Source organism: Formica exsecta, unplaced genomic scaffold (genome assembly GCF_003651465.1).
Source record: "Formica exsecta isolate Colony F162 unplaced genomic scaffold, ASM365146v1 scaffold201, whole genome shotgun sequence".
Classification (NCBI taxonomy): Eukaryota; Metazoa; Arthropoda; class Insecta; order Hymenoptera; family Formicidae; genus Formica; species Formica exsecta.
In genome coordinates, this window is record NW_021849308.1 from 8,065 (window position 1) to 29,374 (window position 21,310).

Here is a 21,310-nt window from a genome sequence, read left to right on the forward strand (position 1 = left end):
GACATCCGTTCGTATTATTACGCCCGAGAATATCGTTCCGTGAAAAATTCTCGTCTACATCGAGTTACATTGTCGCGATGATTCACAACCCTGCGCATGTTCCGATATTATATACCTAACGTGCGGGCGTATGTAGGGCGTTCTTGGTCTCCGCATAATTGGAAAGTTTTTGCAATCACATCGCGGGATTCAATATCGCAATCAATTGCAATTTCTCTGTATATTACGTGGAAGTATTCAATTCTGCGATTCAATCTCGGATTCCAATTCGCGGTCGCAATTTGTCATCCGATCTACAGCGGAAAAAGTTGAGAATTCTAATACACATTATGCACCGCAATCTTCGTTTTATATATATATATATATATGACTTTTCCGTGACAAGACTCGCACTTGACATGTCGCATTCCCTGTATTCAGGAAAGCACAAGAGAAGAAACAAAGCTCGTTATTAACGGAAACAGTGAAAGCGATCGTTTGACGTGTATACGCGACTTCCTCGTGCGATATTATTATTTTTACTTGACTCTCGGTGTCTTCATTAGAATCTATGTGACGCCTATAGAGACGTAAATTACAGTAATTAGCGCGCTAACACACACCGATTGTTTATGAAATATTGTTTATAAATAAAGTCACGATTGCGCCTAAAAAAATTATGAAATTCAATTATTCTCTTGGCGAAATGAAACGTCCGTGATTCGCAATCAACGTTTTAATGAACGGACGCGCGCCGCGGCGTAAAGGCAATCTCGAGTTACAAGTATCTGCCTCGGTGCGATTTGTCACTCTTGAAGAATTTCAAATTTGAATTCTTCAAACGTCAATGAAAATTATTCTTTACACCTTGATCTTTGCGGTTTGCACATCGATGTATTGTTTTTTTTTTCTTTTTATAGCATACATATGTACGCGATGTAATATTAAAATTTACATATTCTTTTCTCTCTTTTGCAGAGGTAAATATGCGACGGTGAGAAGATGCCGCGAAAGGTCCAGCGGCAGGCAGTGGGCCGCCAAGTTCCTGAGGAAACGACGGCGGGCCCAGGAGCTCAGAGCGGAAGCGCTTCACGAGGTCGCTGTGCTGGATGCCGCGGCCCATTGTTCTCGTCTCGTCTCCCTACATCAGGTCTTTGAGACCAACACCGAGATGGTGCTCGTCCTCGAACTGTAAGTACAAGGACGTTCCACGTCTCCGCCTACATTTCCGATCGCATCGTCGTAAATCATAGTCTTTGGATCTCGAATTAAAAAAAAAAAAACTTGCTTTTATCCTTCCACGCGATAAAACGCAAGAAAGATAGTTACGTTTCGATTACATATTGCATCGTGCGACGAAGAAGGAAAATAAAACTGAATGACGAGGCGGCTACTGACTATGATGGCGTAGCGTGTAACTTTCTACATTTCGTAATCTCTGCTAATTATTTAAAAAGTAGGACGGAGCATAAACCCGTGATTTAAGCGTTCGTACATCGCGTGCACGAGTCAATCGTAAGATTGCGAATCGCATCGATTCGTTCTGACACGTGTAATACGCTGAATTTATTTATATAATAAATTTTTATATTTTATAAATTAAGCCCTCGCGGTGCGTCTCGCGAGAGAATACATATGCGACAAATGTAAATATTGTGCAAGTCGAGCGAGATACAGATATACGTTTATTGCGACAGGGCTCCTGGCGGCGAGTTACAAATGATACTCGACCGAGACGAAGTTCCGGAGGAGCGGCAGGTCGCCAGATTGCTGAAGCAGATTTTGGATGGGATAGCCTTTCTGCATTCCCTGAACGTAGCTCATCTCGACATCAAGGTAAGTTTTCAAACATTCAAGTATTTATATGGTAAAGGCAGGCTAACGAGACGACCAAGAAATTGTGAAAAAAGTACGACTACTCAAAACTCTACTATATTATATATATAGTGTGTCAAAGGATATAAAGTATTATCCAACATCTCTTGACGATTCCTTTTCAAAAATACTCAAAAATTATCTAGTTATAATATTAATATAAATGTTTATAATGTTTAATTGTATTATATACAATAATAACTTTCTCATTTGATTTAAACATGAACTTAAAAATTATCGCGAATGATTATTTTGGCGGGAATTTTTTTTCATAATTCAATGCCCATAATAATGTCACGGTTTTATCGGCGGTACTAAATTTCCCGCATTAGCGCCCATTTTTACGATTGAGATATTGGAGAATGATCGTTGAAAACGCCAGCGAGATTCTGCACGAGATTCGCTTCTTCGGTATATCTTCACATGTTAAAAATAACAAGCGAGGAGAGATAACGGATGGAGATTGTCGTTCGTGTAAATAATTCTTATCTTGTCTCTTTCCTGCGCCTCTTGGGAAGAACGCATAAAGAGAGAACTTACTCGAGGCGTCTTTTAGCAATATGTTCAATGTACGAATTAAATCACAATTAAAATGCGAAGGAATTAGCGATTCGGCGCGATAAAGATAATTTTTACGAGGAGCATAGCGTCGAAAAAAAAAGAAAGTCCAAATTTCATCGGTGAAAATATCGAGGGGGGAAAAAAAAAAAAAAAGAATCCGTCGCTTTCTCGCCAAAAAGCGTCCGTGAATCTCGGCCGAAGACTCGGCGGGCCGGTTGCATCTTTATCACGCCAAATCTGCGGCGGACGCTGCACTTTCGGCTCGGCGCGAGAAAGAGATTCTCTGGCAAGGGAGCGACGACATTTCGGGCGCCTCTGGCAATTTCTCAGCTACGGGGCTACGCGCGCGTTTCGTGTCGCGGCCCGCACGATCGACCTAAATCGTTATGTAAACGTTTACGTTTGTGGCGCGCGGCGGCACTCTCTGCCAAACGACTGATTAGCGTAAGATTCTTATGTGCCGACAGCGATATACACTTTGCGGCGAGGTGACACGTTTTGCAGATAGATAAATTTTTCGGTCATCTCTCTTGTGCGAACATAATTACGATTCCGTATATCATTGCATATCGCAGTAACACATACACTTTACCAAGGAAAATTGAGAAACGAGACAAAATTACTCACATGGCGCTAGATATATTTTATTTATTCATTTGCTCGTATGTAATTGATTATACAAAGTAAGAAATTATATACGTTTCTTGTATTTGGCGCGATTGAAATTATATACACATAAACGTAGGAAAAAAAATAATTATTTCTCAATTGTTAAGCTTAATTCTAGAAGATAGGAACTATATGTATACATTTTTTTCATGCGCGCATTTTTACGCATAGATACCCCGGAAAAAGAAAGAGAGAGAGAGAGAGAGATAGAACGTTTGAAATTTGTCTTACGCTACCGTCTATACGCCGTTATGTCACCTGACACTTCGCGGTGGAAGAAATGAAAATAGATCGAGCACGTATCGAGGGCTGCACACACTTCTCGATGATTCATCTAATCCCACGCGCTTCTCTCCCCATGTTTCTAAATTCCATTTAAAACGTCATCGCGAGCGTTGTGTCACGCGTACGATATTTTTTGGGGGATGGGAGGGGGCGGGTGGTAAATCGACGACGCGACTATCCCATTAAAAAATTGATGATACACGCGCGAACACGTGCACGGTCTACGAAACGATGTAGCGCCTCGAAACAACGCGTGACGATAGAATGCCGACGAAATTAAGCAGGCGCCAATGGGACAATTTCCGTCCCACGAAATATTTTCGTACGCGGCGACGTACGAGAGGACGTCTGTACGGAAATAGTCCCTCGTATTTCGTCGTTACTTGCCTCGAGGACAATATGACGTTTCGCGTTATAAGCAAATCCAGAGATATCCTGCACAATTTTCTAGAGGACTAAAAATAATTCCTCGCGTTGCGAGGGAACTCCGTTCACAAACAGAGCGACGTTTCATAAAAGTCACGTAATTGAGCTAATATATCCTCACCCGTTCTTAGGCGGGGTAGATTAGGGCCCAAGAATAACTGGTTCGACGCGACGGAGTCGCCGAACATAAAAAATGCAATTGAGTCGAGACGCCGTTTAAATATTAAACGTAATCTCTTCGGTGCCAAAAATAACTTGTTTATCACAGCTCAAACTCTCATTGTAGCAATGATCGGAAATAAATTTCTCTTTAACTTTTGCACGCCGCGTATACGTCATCCCATTGTATCGAACACGTCGCGTATCGGCCCGTCGTACAAAAAAAAAAAAAAAAAAAAAAAAAAAAAAGAAAGAAATGACAAGCGCGACGAATAATTTCGTCTCGATCGGCAAAGTAGCCGAAGGGGACGATGAGTTTCGTACTCGCGCGTCGCGTCATAATACACGACACGTCGCGCCAAGTGACAACCAGTTTTTCCTATTTGGCGGCGAAGATTTGCAATTTGCAATTTGCACACTGCACTCGCGCGTAGGTATACGACGAGATACGTGTTTATCGATTATCGGCGTGATCGATATGGGTGAGCCAAGGTAAGCGAGTTGTATTAATAATGTTCCGGCGGCGATGTACACGTACACAAGCCAGGCTCTCGCGCGCGTTTCCACCTCTCGATCTTGTACATGTCTCCTTTTAACGTGGCTCGCATAACGATGATGGCGGTTATACAATCCAATTTACTCGGCTTTCGCAAGTTTACGTTAATCGCTCAATTCATCATCGACCAGTAAATATCTGTCGATTTTATCGTTGCTCTGTTTGCGCTCGTTATAAAATTTGTCAGATCGTAACTATGCGGTGTCTTTAACTATCACGTTGTTAGATTTTTTGTGTTTACAACAATCATTGCGAATAAAACGGTTGTAATCTCACTTTTTCGAACGACCTTCGTGAAATCTTATCGATCCTGTCCCATCGCGATAAAGAGCGACTCGATTACGCATCTGAACGAGGATGATTTATCCTGATATCACGGTGTTTTCGAACCGATAAGTAAGGTAATTTTGTGCGCGAATGATAGGAGCGTTATTGTGCTACAACGATACAATTTTAGCTAAAGACTCTCGCCATTATGAAAGCAACTATATGCGGGTTTTATCACGAGACGGAAATTTGTCGTGTACGAAGCGATATTTTCGGATCGTTAGTTCCACAAGACGGCAGCTTTATTAGCTCGAACGGATAGGAATATCGCGGCTTTCTCGAGACGTCAGTCTCGGCCAGCAGTGAATCATCCATTGCTCGGATACCCTCCACGGCGTTTTCGATTCATTGACCCGCGAGAGAGCGAACGCGGCGGCGCGTTTATTTTTCGCGCGGCCATTGAGGGAACGAGAAAAATAAGCCTTCAACGGCTTCGATATACTTTGGAAGTCGGCCAGATGCATCAGTCGGCTTTGCATTTTGCGAAGAAAATACACGTCGCGGCGAATCGCACTCTTTTGTTCGACATATCGACGCGCCTCAAAGCCCAGACATGCGGCGGAATTCTTTTAAACGCGCGTTTCACCGCGATTGCTATCTACATACTAAATATACAAAGAGATAGATCGCAGACTTTTATGCGGTTGAAGAGACTTCGACGCGATATTTATTCTTGTTTATTCTCGATTTTGCGCAGTCGTTCTTTTTCCTTTTTTCTTTCTTTGTAAAAGTTGAAATGTTATCTCGCGGATTCTTTGCTCGAACGATAATATTTTTCTACCCGCATTCTCTTTTTATTATTTATCAATAATATTTCAAGCGTCTTTCGCGACAATTCTGCTGTAAAACGATCGTTATTTCGCGCGAATGTCGCTTGGTGCTGTCTGGCAAGAACAAGTTTCCGAAAGCGATTGATTCTCTGCATTTAGGGAAGAGATAAAATAGCCATCTTATCGTTACATATAGCGCGAAATGTAAGACGCGGTGACCAGCATCGACCGAGAAAGGCAATTGGCCGGCGAATAGGTTAATCAGTTCGCATTAGGGTTCATCCTAAAAATAACGCCGCGCCACGAATTCACGCGATATGTCGCGGCCAAATATAGATTTCGCGGTTATGAATGGAAAAATGCACGCGAATTCCTTGGCCGGCGTCCAAGGGGGCCTTCTTGGCCAGCGGCCACGAACTTTCGGGCGCCTTCTAAAGCCGGCCTCACACCGTACTAGTTCACGCTCGAAACGGAACAGCTATATCCGTCGCCGCAGCGCGCCGGAAAACTCGCCGCGCGATGAAATAGCTCGGCGTCCGCCGGCCGTGCAAATTCGAGAATTTGCACGTCGTGTTAATTGCGGTGTCTCCATGTGTTTCCGAGCTTTCCCGAAACGACCGAGCGATCCTGATGCTCCGTTTTGCATTCCGTCGCGATGAATCGCCTCGCCAAATGTTACTCATGCGCATCCATCACGCGGGGAACGTTGGCAAATATTAATTAGGTGGAACAGACGTAGAATCGCGACAAATGAAATTAAGTAATTTAGAATTTCTCTTTTCCATTCCGTTTAATTGATTTTATTTTCGTGATGTAAGAGAGTATACATATATATATATATGTCTTTAAGCTCTTCTATTCACTCTTTTGAAGATTTCCCCTGCTTTTCAAGAAAATTGCGCGCGTATGCATTAATGAAAAAAAAAAAAATCATCGTTCCCGTTATCCGGCTGTGCGATCCGTGGTTCTGCGGCTTATCCTTTGCGGCCGTTTCTAGCCGCGGAATGCTCAGCGTTGATTCAAGAATAGACAAGAGCTGGTCAGTCCGCGCTGGTCAGGGCACGCTCTATCGAGTGGAGAGAGAGCTTGCAAATATGAAAAATGTGGCCCGTGCATTCGTCCGTGAAATTTGTATAGAAGCGATCATAAAATTCCGATAAAAGTTGAGTGCCGTATAGTGGAATGTTGCTTATTCCGTCAGAACTGGAAGCCATTTACGCGTGACTATCAAAGTCATCTTTACATACGATCCATGGTTTAATTGTTGTCAGTTTTATAAAAGGTAATGAAAAAGTATAATGAACCGTGAAAGAACATAGTATCTGACTTAAAAAAGTTGATAATATTCGGAGCGTCTTCTAAATTTCTCGAGAATTTTATCTATCTAATTCTTAAAGTTGAATGATCGAAACTAGAGGAGAGAGTAATGTTACTGTTTACATTTGAATTAATGTTTATCGTCGTGTATTCGGCGAAATAAAACGCATCTCTTCTCTCTCGACGACAGAATATCTTGATCGCAATCACATTACAAATTAGGTCGTCTGTTCTCGGAGAGAAATCTCGTGGTGGGCGAGCAATTTCGGTCACGCGTAGATATTTCGTAGATAGGGATATATCGTTACGAATTTAATTCGCCGATGACTTGTTTATTCGTGCAACAAATCGCCGCCGGGGATGATAAACGTGTGCGAGCGAGTCGGCGGCAGCGAGAATATTACGGCGCGCTAATAATAAACGCGCGCAATAATATCGCGATAAAATCGGCGCGAAATAGCAGCGGGGCTACTTTTATAACCGCGCTCTATTACAGATTATCGCCGCGCCTTTCCCCTGACCCGGGTCGCGCGCACGTGTGTGGGTGTCGCGAATCGAAAATCAACGCTCCCCCTCGAATCTCGCGCTCGCGAAATAATCGTTTTGCGGTCTCTCGCCAAGGACTCGCAATTGGCGCGCTATTTAACGAACGGCTAATCCTTTCACCGCGAGACAGAGCAGGCTGAGACTTTGGTACATTTACTCGCATACTTTTCTTTTTTTAATCGCGTATCGTCACACTTCTCGGTCAATTAGTAGCCTTTTAGGTGTCGCAAGATGACAACTGGTTGGCCAAGAGCAGCGACAGCCGGCGAAGCGGCAGAAGCCTAATCCTGTCATACGAAGCGACGCGTTCCTTTCTCTCTTTCTCTTCCCGAATCTAATCATCCGAGCAATATGGCATACGATTAGCGTACGTCCATGGAACTACGTTATTAGTGTCGATATTTCATTGTGAGTAATGCCGTTTCACTTTATTGCGCAGTAGAAACTATATAATCGACGGAAATTCTCGATGAAATTTCGCACAAGATATCAATTATCACACTTTATTTTATTCGACATTTCGTCTAGTTTCGATACAGCATCTATATCTTTCCTGTCTATAATCATAATAAAACTCCTTTTTTATATATATTTTCTTACGGATCTGTTCGTATTATTTGACACGAGGAAGAGAAGAAGAAAAAGAACGACGCGCGCCCTAATATTTCAACATCCGCACTCACGCGTGTCGTTTGTTCCGGTGGAATACTCTTTAGAACAATAATAAAGAAAATCGCGAAGAGCGGCACGGTACAAAAATGAATAGCGTGCCCGTAATAAAGCGCTGTCTAAGTAATTGCGACACGTTTTAATGCTTGTCGCAGTTTTACGTGTTTTTCGCTTTCGCTAGCTGCAGCAGCAATATCAGTGATGACGAGTAATACAACGGGGAACATAATAATCGTTAAGCGATGTTACATCACACGCGTCAGAGACTTTTCTATATCTGTGTAACGGCGACAATCCGATGAATCACACTGATTTTGTAGTCTCAATGACGTCTCCTTCCTTTAGATATAAAGTTGAATTGTACCGGAGATGCACGTCGCCTACGGAAATAAAAATATTAGTCTCTCCGACCGAGACGTTAAATAAAATATCGCACATTTAAAGAGAGAAAGAGCCGTACGCGCGATTGCAAACCGAGACATCGCGCCATCAACTTTTTACCGCTTACAATAAGATTGTTCTCGTCGTAAATCCCTCAAGCGCTCCGTCGTATAACGAGCGCGATTAATATAAATGCCAAGAGAAAAATATTATAGTGTGTGGGCAGCTTTAACAAATATTGTTTGCACATTCGATTCGCGTAATATCGGTTCTCTGGCGTTCGTAAACAGCACGCACGCATAGGTACCTACCCTAGAGCCATAAACGCGAGCTTAGAGCACGTAGAATGTACGCGGGTGAAGTTACTCGGATATCCCATTAAGAGCTCGATGAATCGATTTCATCGAGTGCACCGCCGTGCCTAATGAACGGACGGTGATATATACATGTGCATACGTACTATGTGAGTATATCGATCGTTTCTCTCCTCCATATGAGAGATGCAGTTCCTGGTAACAGTTGGCCGCGAGGCCAACGAGCAGTTCATTGATGAATCTCGCGCGAGCGAGGTCGATTGCCTCTCTTCCATGAAAAATTCGATGAAAAGCGACGGATGTCCGACTTTGCTTTAATAAAGCAATCGGCGTTTATTGGCCGAAGGAAACTGCCGATCAATTCATCGAATTAATTCCTACGAATCGTCGATTAACATCGTATTTCTGCGTAACGTTAGCGGCCAATTAAACAAAGAATTAATTATTCGAAATAACGAATTTATGTATACATATATATCTGTGCGTGTGTGTATCTCGCGAGTAAATGGTCAAATATTTTTATTATTCGACGTATTGCAAAGATCAAAAGAGGCTATCGCATTTATTAGTCAGTTAAAAACGCGATGCGAATTAGCGCGCGTATTTCCCGTGTCACGAATATAATAGCCAATGAGTTCTCGTTTATTACCACGAGCAGCGTTTATTACCATAACGCGGAGATAAAACGTGCATGTCGTCGCGATATACGTCGCATTTATCAATTATTATCACGCATCGCGTGCGTATGTATTTACGCATACAGCGAGCGTAGCGCGAATCACTTCTTAACATAATATTTATTTGTTGAGCTACTCATTAGGATAATTAAAACAAGGTAATTAAGAACGGTATAATATAATATCTTATGTTTTATTCTTTGTTGAAATATACATCTTTTCTTCTGATTGTGATTCTAACATCTCTGCTTAGAATTATGAGTAGATATACATATATTCATATGTAAATCATTATTTTTTACTTATCTCAAGCAAGGTCTAAAGTCTCAAATGAAGAGACTGTTCTTTAAATGAACGGAAAAATGTTTAATGCAAAACCTGAAAATCGACGAATCGCAAAGCGAGATTTTCAAGGGAAAAAATTAAACGCGCGAAAAAAAGATAGCGGAGAGACCGCCTGCGAGGCCCGACGCCTTTTTAGCCGGCGGATTTATGAGGATCCGTCTCTCGCGTTCATTGAAACTTCCGGCGGTCGAGAAAAGGGGAAGGCGGGCAACAACTCGGCCGCGCGTGCGAAACTCTTGCGTGCGCGTATGCGTGCTCCGGCATATTAGGCACGCAATAAAGTTCGAACAAACAAGAGAGGGAGAGAGAGAGAGAGAGAGAGAGAGAGAGAGAAGGAAAGAGAAAGAACTCCCGCCGTTATCTCTCGAATTGACTTATGCGTAATAAAAATACGTAGACATGAATATATTATATTTGATTGTTCGCGCATAAACACGCTCGGCGATATAATTTTAACAAATGTTTCTACGAGAAATAAGAAATCGTTATAATTGGCACACGTTTTAATCGCGCGTGTATTATAATTAAATCATTGGTTAATTAATTGTATGCGTATATTACAATTAATTATATTCCGCTTTCGTTCGTTCGACTCACGTCCGCGGATGTTCGTGCTGGACAACGAAAACGGGTAAAGCGACCAGGTCGCCCAACAGTTTATTTTTTTCGAAGCCTTTCGCTACTAATTGCCGTTTGCTCACGTATACGCGAGGCGGCTCACGAAGTGTCACACATTGTTAAGCGGATCAGGGGGCTAATTACCAGGTGCTCATTGACACGCCTAACGAGCGCGAGATGTGTTGTCTAACGCACAGCCGCGTTGTTAAAAATCTCGCGCCCGAGTTTCACGCGCGCGAGATTCTCTTCTCTCGCGGCATTGTGCGCTGAAGAAAAAAAAAAAAAAAAGGGGGAAAGAGAATCGTCATTTCAAAGACGGAAGACGCACCGTTATCCCGCGGATGATTTCTTGCGGGGACAATGTACTCCTCGCCGGATAATGACGTGGAGATTTGCTCCGTTAACTCCCGTGAAATCTCTTCGTGATCGCCTCTCCAACGGGGACAACGCACATTTTCAAACTGCTTAATTACAGAAAATATTTCTCCGCATTCTCGTTTCTAATTCTACATAGAAATGTCTTAATCCCCACGACGGTGGCACAGTTGAAACACGCACGGACAATTCTCACGTCCACGTGAGAATTGTCGCGGACCGATGTTTTTTGTTCGGGTAAGATGAATAGCCGTTGGCGTTTTCGATTTAATGACATACGTCCTTCCTTCGTTTTTGCGCGGGTCTCGCGGCACTTAAGTGCTAACATCCGACAGAAGCTGCCCGCTGCGAAGCGCAGAAACACCTGTTACAATTCGCAAGGGTGCGCTCGATCGATATTACGTCAGGCCTGCCGCATACAGCTTCTATAGAAGTTTTGCAAGATTGCGCAAGAACGGTAAAATATAGATGGCATGTTGCAGGAAGCATGTCAGTCACGAAAAAAAGAAATGATCGATTTGATCAAGTTACGCTTTATCTTCGTTCGAAACTAATCGAGCGAGAAAATATTCGAATTGTAAGTATATTTTATTACAATTGACATTTTTACACACATATTTCGGAAGGTGATCGATGTTATATGTTCAACGCGAATGTCGATGAGAAAGGAAATACGTAAAGAGCGGTGATAATTTTGTGGCGAGCCTTTTATAATAAAATATATATGCCAAGAGTTTACAATCTGTATCTCGCGCGTTTAATTAAGGACGAGGTAGGGTTTTGAAGAATGCGCGCGCTTTAAGACTGCGATAAAAAAAAAAACGAAGCACCTCGGACCTGCTCGTTTATAAGGTAGAAGGAGAGCCGGCGAACATCCGTCCGCGACACGATTAATTACCTTGATTACGTGACGAGTGCATGCCGACGAATCGTCGTTTATTAAATGCATTGAATTAAGTGGCGCGGGATTGCATCCCTAATGAACGTCGAAACTGTCGTCATGCGTCCCCTCGAAAAATGCACGCCGGTACGCAAAGTGTCTCATAGACAGCTACGATTGCTGGTCTTTCGTTACTGAGAATATGTTTATTGAGAAGAGAGGATCTTTCAAACGCGCTTTATATCGCAATTTATACATGCCTGAATCGCGCTCTCATGCAAATTAAATACAAAATAAATTATTATTCTGTTCACGATCGATTTTTATAAGTGATATGTCATTTTTTCCGGTACATTTGCAAATCTAGCACTTGAAATTTAAATGGCTCTGTGTTTTTTCTTCGCATGAGTGAAGAGCATTAGAAAACGCATACAATAAAAAATCTTATAGAAAGTTGCACCACACAAAAAATTTTTATAATATTCTCTTTATCTGGAATTTTGAATAAGAATACCTGGAAGATCAAGAAATCTTCAAGAAATTTTTTTACAAAAAAGTAGACGTTCTGTATATTTCGTATACAATAAAACAAATGGTTGATAATTAAAATTTCATCTAAATTTGGAACGCATGGTTATTGAAATTTGGATAGCAGATTTATCGGATGGAAACGTCTTGCACGCATTATAGTAAGTATTATAGCAGAAGGAAGTGTGGAGGCAACAAAGGCAGACGAGCTCATATACTCGGCTCGTTCGAGGATTCAGTTTGTGTGTTACGTTTCGTTAAACCGAGTTACGAGACGAACGTGACTGGGCTTCATCATGAGCTACTCGAGGTACGACGAATAACGCGATTCAAAAGCGACTTTCGTGACGAGGTCGCAGGTCGTTTTCTTTGCGTCACGTTTCTTTCTTTCTTTCGAAATTTCGACCGGAGCAAGGCTAGCTTGACCGAAAAAGTTGACGTCGTCCTAATTTCTCGATTTTCGTGCGCCTCGTCATCCTAACTTTGCAATTATTCTTATCCATTTATACAACCTTATGTGTAATTTCAAAGCATGGTATATAATTCAGATTTGTATCTAAAAATTACAGTATAATTAATGAAATAATGATTTATATATCCACACTCTTCATTAATATATATATATATATATATATATATATATATATAATTAACTCATCTGCGCGAGCGAAATCTCGTTACGCGCATCTAATGTCTTATTGTATTTCGTGCATTTGTGTCATTACACGAATTGCGAGATCATGCTCGTCTGGCTTCCGGATAATTGAAACATCGAGTAATGCGGAATCCGGAAAATCTGCTACTGATCCAAGGCTCCGATCGCGCGTTTCCTTTCTGCGCGCGCGTACGGCGTAGAAACCAATTCGGGATCGCGTCTCGCGAATCCAGGAAGTCGCCCTAATAAGGAACAAAGACATTTCCATAATTAACCATTAACGGACGGCTCGTACGTCAGCTCTCGCGACTCGCATGTTTCTCGAACGTCGCTGTTTAGCGTGGCAATTGGGCGTGGGCGAGCCGATCGATTACCAGGAAAATTGTCCCCGAGAGATCGCATCTCGTATGCATCGCGCATTGCAATCTCCGCCTGGCGAGGCACTCGTGTCATCGATCATGCGCGAAAAAATTCTGCAAGCCACGAACGTTATTTAAATTTAAGCGAGTAATGGGAGAGGGAGAAAGAAGGAGGGAGAGGGAGATACGATATACCAGCACGAATCGTAATTTCTCATGGCCGGCCCTTAAAGAATGGTGTCATTGATCATGCAAATTTTGCATCATTCGCGATAAGGATAATAACCTTATTTGAATTTAGCGTTAAGTCTTCAATCTTCATTACTACGTCGTGATCCTTGATGCCTCGATGCTTGCTTGCAATATGTATCGTCTCAACGTGTCCGCGTAATGTGTATAGATTTGTTACAGAAAATTATGTTAATATCAATTACATGTGAGCTCTTGGCGATTTATCATTTCTCTTATCGATATAAAAAATATATAAAAATTTAATCACAAGAATTATAAACTTAATTTTCTACTATAAAGAAATTATTCACAGGAACAAGCGTTATTAATTTATCATAAAGCTTGTAACAATATTTGTATTGTATAACGTCATTTTTATAGGGTACTGTATTACTGCATCTCTCTTCCAATATAATTTTAGTTTTATAAAAACTACGTGTTACAAATACACTAATTGCACAATATTATTAATACGGCAATATAAACGAACCTTGAATAGGTCCATATGTTTCGTACCTCCTCATATTTACTCTAATTGAGTCGACGTCTTTTTTTATGACCATCGGGCAGGCCCGACGACTTTTGTCACTCTCATAAACGTAATTGTGATCCGTACTCTTTTATTAAGCCCTTTGCAAACTGCACGGCGAACATCTGCGCTCAGATTCGAACGAAATAGAGTTTGTTCATTGCCTTTCTTCGAAGATTCGCTTTACGAGAGTAATCTGAATCGTTGGGGTGTGCTTAATTAAAGGCATTTAGTATAACAACGACGGTCCTTCCCTCCCTCTTCGTTCTCGCGGATAATCGAAAGAAGCGATCGCCACGTGGTTCACCGCGCGCGTTCTCCTTAATAAAGCGTCTCGATAATGGCGTCCTTTAAGAGTCGCGACCCGGTACTGAAGATATAATTCTCGGGCAACCTAGGTGGTCGTAAACCAGTCGCGAAGCGTTGACAATGGACCGGCAACAGGCCGTCTCCTCTCGTCTCGCTCTCCCCCGACGAGATCTGGTCGTTCACTGGCCTCACCGTGGCCTCTTCAGCATTGTTCGATTGTTGTCCGGGGTAAGAGTGAGAGAGGGGAAAAACGCGACGTGTGGGCATCTAGAGTCGCTCCTAGGCCGCGCGACGACCTTTCTCTTATCGTGGAATCGTTTACATTGGCATTACCTCGTGCACGATGCGGATGACGCTAGACTCCTACGCGGCGCTCTCGCGTTGTTGTAACGTGGTTATCGGATGCCTCTCTCTTCCACCTGATTGTCGAAAATTGCCGCATCGCATTTTTCTTTCTCCGCCTCGCCGCGCCGGTCTTCGACGATTAATCATACGCCGCGCCGCTGTAAAAAAATATCTATCGCGGAGTCTCGACGCGGAAGTTATTATTTTTCGAAACTTTGCGAGCCACGTCGGGCGTATCTCGATATAATTAAGATCCGAATTAAAATTCCGCCAAAGTAGAATGCGCTCGAGGCTACCGGGCTAAAATTAAATCGCGAACTAATGATCGCATGACTGTACTTTAGCTTAAAGAAGCAAACGTATAATATAATTACAATTATAGGGTAATTTACTGCTATATATATTTGCATGGTGGCGCCGAAATTCCTCAAGTATTGGGTAGAGGAAAAAATGCTTCAGTCCGTTCGTTCTTGCGTGTCTCTTGATAATTGGCTGGGACCACGAAACACCCAAGAGTGCTTTGTCCGTCTGTTAGCCGACAAGAAAAGAGAATACCGAATCGTCCTCCTTCGAGAAAAGAAGCTTCACTTTCTCCATATTATTTCGCGGCAGGAAATTGACATTGTCGCGGGAGATCACCGGGAGATAAAACGCTCGTTTCTTCCCTTCTCCGTGAATTTGACAGGCCCCGCTTTGTACTTTGTGCAAATTTTTAAATTATATAAATGCATAATATATAAATTTATAGCTAAATAAAATTGTAGTCTACACCTTAGCAAATTTAAAAAAAAAAATCATATGTACACAAATCCTATTTTGATAAGACAGTCTTTATTGTTTAATAATAGAGAATTATTCTCTTTATCGAGCTCTTTTTCTTTTAATGTTTCAGCCGCAAAATTTGGTACTTACTGGAGAGTTCCCGGACTGCGACGTAAAGTTATGCGATTTTGGCATATCGCGATACATCAGCCACGGAGCGGACATACGAGAGATTTTGGGCACGCCCGACTATGTTGGTGAGTCTCTTATTCCGCGTGTTTTTCACGAAGATTACTCTGAAACGTATCGTTTCGATGCTAATCTGCCAGCGCAAACACTCGGGAGTTCGCGCGAAAACGGTTATAACCGTACTCGACACCTGCGCGTTTTCCTAACACCTCGCGTCTTATGCGTCATTGAGAGTAATATAACCGCACAATCCTGATAGCGTTGTCCGCTTTTCACACGACACCATATACGGAGCGTGCGGTTTCCAGCCTCGGAAGTCGATTTGAGTACTTTTGTGCGTTCCATGCAATTTTTTTCGACCTGTGTCTTGCGCCACGAAACAGTTTGTCCGCGGCTTCCATTAGGAAAACAGCCGCCTTGCATAATTGAACAGAACAAGCCACTTCGCGGCTAGCTGAAGAACCGCACGTGGTCGCCTGATTAGTCAGAAGGACCTTTTACGATTGCAATTACGCATCGCGCTAACGGTCTTCTATTCTAACGTTAAGTGGACGGAGATGTTAGGTAATCGCGAGTTACACGAGAAACGGAGGAAATCGGAAAGCATCGGGTTGATTTTGGATGATTACAAAGTCGTCTGAGATTGTCCTGAAAAAAAAAAAAAAATCATTGTTTCGAGAACCGCGAAATTAGATTAAATGAAAAAGAATATGAGATTGATCTTAATTTCGAGCGAAAAAAACCTTGATTGTTATTTCCTCGCTCGTAAATTTTAATCGGTCAATTACCATCAGCTTTGAGATGATTCGCGGAAATTAGCGAGACCGTTCGCGCGATAAAACAGCCCGCGGATGTTCGCGACGATTAAGCGGAGCCGGACGGACAGAGACCGAGGAAAAGAGCCCGGAAAAACTGGTGCGATCGAATCGGAAACGAGTCGATACAAAGTGGCAATTCGAGCACACGGTTAACGTTATTACGCAACGAACGAGTCGACTTCTACATACAACATCGCGACGATTACGCGCGCGCAAAGCCTAATATGTCCACGGTTACGATTATTATTATCCCGTTGAAGAGAGAACATGCGCGCGAACTCCATTAAGTAAGTTGGCGTGCTGTAATAGTGGCCGTAATAACGAAAAGACCGAGAGAAAGAGAGAGGGAGAGTTATTTTTCTCGGATTTAATTACGCGCGTGACTCACACTTTCTAGCATTACGGGTTAATGCATCATCCGGGAGGATCTAGCCTCCTCGTATAACATGCTCGTCTGTGTTACAGCCCCGGAGGTCCTCAATTACGAGCCGATCAGCCTGGCCACCGACATGTGGTCCGTCGGCGTGCTACTCTACGTGCTGTTAACGGGATGCTCGCCGTTCGGCGGTGACACCAAGCAAGAGACGTTCTGCAACATCAGTAGATGTCGCCTGGACTTCCCGGACGATCTCTTCGAGGACGTCTCCGAGGAGGCGCGCGATCTCATGCGCAAGCTCATGGTTAAGGATCCGAAGTAAGTTTTAGCACGATATTAAATGCGCTTAATCGATGCAGAAGTCGAATGTAAACGAGAAAAAGAAAGAGATTCGAGAAATTTAAGTCGGATGCGATTAAAGCAACGCGTGGAGTGCCAATCGCGCGAGACCGCGAGATTCATTGATCATCCCGAGCCACTCGTCGTTCGCCATTTATCTTCATATGTTTCACTTGACTCGACTCGAAAGATTTCCATTCGTTATTCCGACGCGATCGAGACGTCGTCGCCGCGAATTACGTTACACACCCACATCGTATATACTCGCCGTTATTTCTGTGCCGTATTTCTCGGTCGATCGACTTCAGCCTGTGTCGAGAAGCTCGTCTTAGGCGGCGAGTATCGACGTGCGCGTCACCGGAGAAGTCGAATTCCTGGACCGATGCAAAGTAATTCCTTCACGGAAGACTGCGGCGATCTACCGAGAAGGTCCGGCGCTTACCTCGAAGTGAAAGCGGATACTTGTACTCACGTTGATTACATTGTTACTTGTATATATGTCGGCCGATTTCCTAGAACGAAAACAATCGCGTCACGTAGACGCGTATCAGGCGTTGCAGGCGATGCGACATTCCGCGCCTGTAACCGAGATGATGACATCGGCGACGACGGATGATTCGATGAGCGCGATCCGATTCGGAATCAGCGGCATCTTTGAGATTTAATCGCGTCGCGATGAGAGAAAGCCATTCGCGCTCACCGAGAATCTCGCGAGACGTTTGCTTTTGCATTCTCGCGAGATGGAATGGAATCCATTAGATTCCTGTAACTGTCCGTTGATCTTATGTCATGCAGATTCCCGAAACGACAGATTCCGCACTGTAAGAAACTGCTTAAAAATTCAGACACATTTTTGTCTGAATTTTTAGATCTGGATGTCTGAAATTAATTTCTTAATTATCAAAGTCCTTTTTCTGAAGGTTCAGAAAAATCTGTCTGAAAATTCAGACAATATGTCTGTAAAAAAACTGCAGATACTTTATCTGAAGCTTCAGTCTGTCATTTCTTACAGTGTAATTGGAGACTTGATTTACCATTATCGGACTTTTATCAGGTTATTAGCTCCAGTTTTTATTTCATTATACAAGATGCAGCATAGAAAACGAATAGAAGTCATAATTATTCAAAGTCATACGGATTTATTTGAATATTACGAATTAATATTTCGGAATAAAACCGTACCATTAGTATAATTTGTGACTGCGCGCAAAGTCTTCCTTGAATTGCATTTAGTAGTTTTGCATTTTTCTCGTGCCCGTCTTAACGCTTCGCGGATTATACCGTGCACAATGACGACACTGTGATTTCACCGAGATGCATTTATTAGCTCGTCCGGTCGAGGATAGGAACTGTCATCGTCGAGTCTTGCTCTTTGCGAATACAGCGAGAAAAACGATCGGCGCCACGTCCGTCGACTTTCTTCGAAGCGGGAAGAGCGAGGAAGGCGAGTTCCGCTGAAAAACTCGTAGGTTCCCTTATCGCGCGGACAGCTGAGAGGAAGTCGCTATCCGGAATATCCACGTCCTTCCTCTCCGCGTATGGTGCTTTATCGTGCGAAACCCGCATGACTTATCGTCACGTCCGACAATGTTATGTGTGACAGTCGTCCCGCTTCGCTGACCTATGAATTACCACGTTTAAGCTCGAGGAAGCTGTACGCTACGAAGAACCGGAATTAAGAGAGCTAACACGTCTGAAGAAAAAGAAAAGATACTTTATAATTAAATTGACGTTTGGTTTTTTTTTTTTTTTAAATTTGCCATTGCGTCGTTTGCGTTAAGATTAATGTATTCTAGATGTATTCTAATGATAAGACAGCTTAACGATTAATGTAACAAATAAACGTGGTCTACAAAATTGCTTATCGTAATCGCGATAATTGCTACCTTAGTTATTTTTCTATGTGCTTCTACGCTACTTCGTGGAATTATTACGTCAATCTATTCAGTAACAGACTTCATCCGCGCCGATGTTTCGCCATTCGCGCGACCTAAACTGCAGCAATGTAAACTCACGGGAGTGACGTGAAATTATTAATATTATTAATTAATATTAATTAATATTATTAATTATTAATATTATTTATATGAACAAATCTTCGCTCGTATAAGCATTTTTTTGCTCGGGCCCGGGCGGCTCCGGAATTAGAGGGGGAGGAAGCCGGCCTCTAAAACTTCTTTTAGTAGTTTCTCGACGGGTCCGGCATTCCATGACGGTTACTTTTCTTACGTGGTTATGCAATCTGTTACTCCGTTATTGAAGGCATTTTGCGTCGTCCGTATGCCGGAAGTCAGCCGACACTTTAGGCATGTTTTACGCGGTATACGGTACACACGTTCTCGGCACGAAACAGCCGCGTGAAAAATGTCCCGCTGCGGACCGCCGCAATGATGGCCACCGTCCGGCTGGCGGTGGCCGTTTATGTGACGGGTCTCTTAACCCTTTGACACTCTCGCTCCTCGAGTTAACGAGGATGACGAGAACGAGTCGTTCGCGGAACGAGCCTGTTATGTTGGGATATATACGTTCAAGAGCGCCGTACCGAAATAGCCGACGTAACCGAGACTTTTATTCACGGCTTTCCAACGCGGATTATCAGAGCCCAGTCAAGCGACAACTTATTAAAAATCGAGTCTAGTATTTAAAAACATGCATTCTTTATGCATTCTTCGTTTTTGGAAATATTCGAAACGTTTCTCTCATTTGTTCGCAGTGAACGCCTGACGGTGACCGAGTGTCTCCAGCATCCCTGGTTCAACATGTTCGAGCAGCCGTCGACGCCACTGTCCTCGACAATGTGTTCCACGTCAGATGACAGTCCCGCGGCGGACTGGAGAGTTCCTCGTCGAAACCTTTATCTATCGCCAACGGTCAGACCGCGTCGAACACATCGTCAACACCGAAGAGCAGTGACGGCGAGAAGCAACAGCATCGGTCGTCCACGACCGGTGTGTGCCACAGTCCTACGGAATCCTGCGCAAAGCCGACAAGTCCGCGCGCCGTCTCCTCGCATACGGAGAACCTGTATTCGACATCGAGATCGTCGCCCAAGCCCATCAGATTCGGCCTGAGTCCGGATCGCAGGGATACTTTCAAAAGGAACATGGATTCGCTTGCGCGAAAATTTTCCGGCTCTGTTTTACCGGAAATCGTCATCATCGAGACGGGATCGTCGACGAATGCTGTCGGCAATGGTGTTACTCATCAACGTCGCGCCACCGCCACCCACACGATGCCCGCGGGTGGCGGCGAGGTGTTCAAGTGCACGCCCGTCTTTATTCTTGGTGAAGCGGAACAGCAGTGCAGCAGCGACAGCGGCAGCGACACCGTCTCCGAGATCTCGACCGACAGCTCGAGCGATCGTAGCAGCATCTACTCGGATGACTCCCTGGATTTTATCCTGTATGGTAAAAGCCAGGGTAGAGCGAGCTATCCGTTTACCGCCGCCGACGCGACCGCCGATAGGTGGGAACAGCAGAGGCATCATCGCACCGCGCACAGAGTGTGGCCGCGCGAGTGCAGTGGCGTCGTCAGCAAGGCGCTCAGCCGTTTCACGTCAGAAACTTCGTCCAGCGGAACGAAGATTGCGAAGATCCCGACACCGCCGACGGCGACGGCAGTAATGCGCGGCGGCAGCAAGGCTGGCCTCGAGGCTCTCCGCGAGCGGAGCGGTAATCTGGTGGTTATCAGGGAGCCTGTCCGCGCCGGCAGGTATACCAGGTATAGCGAGGTGCAGTGCGAGTCGGTGCAGGCGCGGATTCGGCGGTTCCAGGTGCACGAAGCTTCGTAAAATCATCCCGCATAAGCGTGCGCCGGCAGGTGTCGGTGTTGAATTGTATTTGCCAGGTGTCTGTCTTGGCAGTCTCCTCGAATAGCTCCTTGAAAGATTGGGAGCTTCGAGGCAAATGTACATATTACATAATTACCTGTACAATAACGCGGAAGAGAAGGGAGGGGAGAGGAGGTTTTGAGCAACGAGATATACCCGAGGGACATGCGAAATGAAGCACAAAGGTGGAAGGAAAGGGACGGGCAAAGTTCCTCGAGGTTTTTTTGAAGGCTGTGACGACAGAAGTTTCTCGGAAAGATTCAGGAGATTGCGCGTACATTTTTTTTTTTTTTTTTATAAAAATATAAATTA

At 43.7% G+C, this 21,310-nt stretch overlaps 1 protein-coding gene across 1 annotated transcript; it reads left to right on the forward strand.

Annotated features, from left to right (window-relative positions):
- Positions 1-708: 708 nt before the first annotated feature.
- On the forward strand, positions 709-21,299 carry LOC115234667 (serine/threonine-protein kinase 17B-like). Its single transcript, XM_029805890.1, is given in 6 exon segments — positions 709-1,170; positions 1,677-1,815; positions 15,578-15,704; positions 16,920-17,148; positions 19,883-19,998; positions 20,001-21,299. Coding segments are annotated over 6 exon segments (1,914 nt in total). The 5' UTR covers positions 709-826; the 3' UTR covers positions 20,960-21,299.
- The last annotated feature ends 11 nt before the right edge of the window (positions 21,300-21,310 follow it).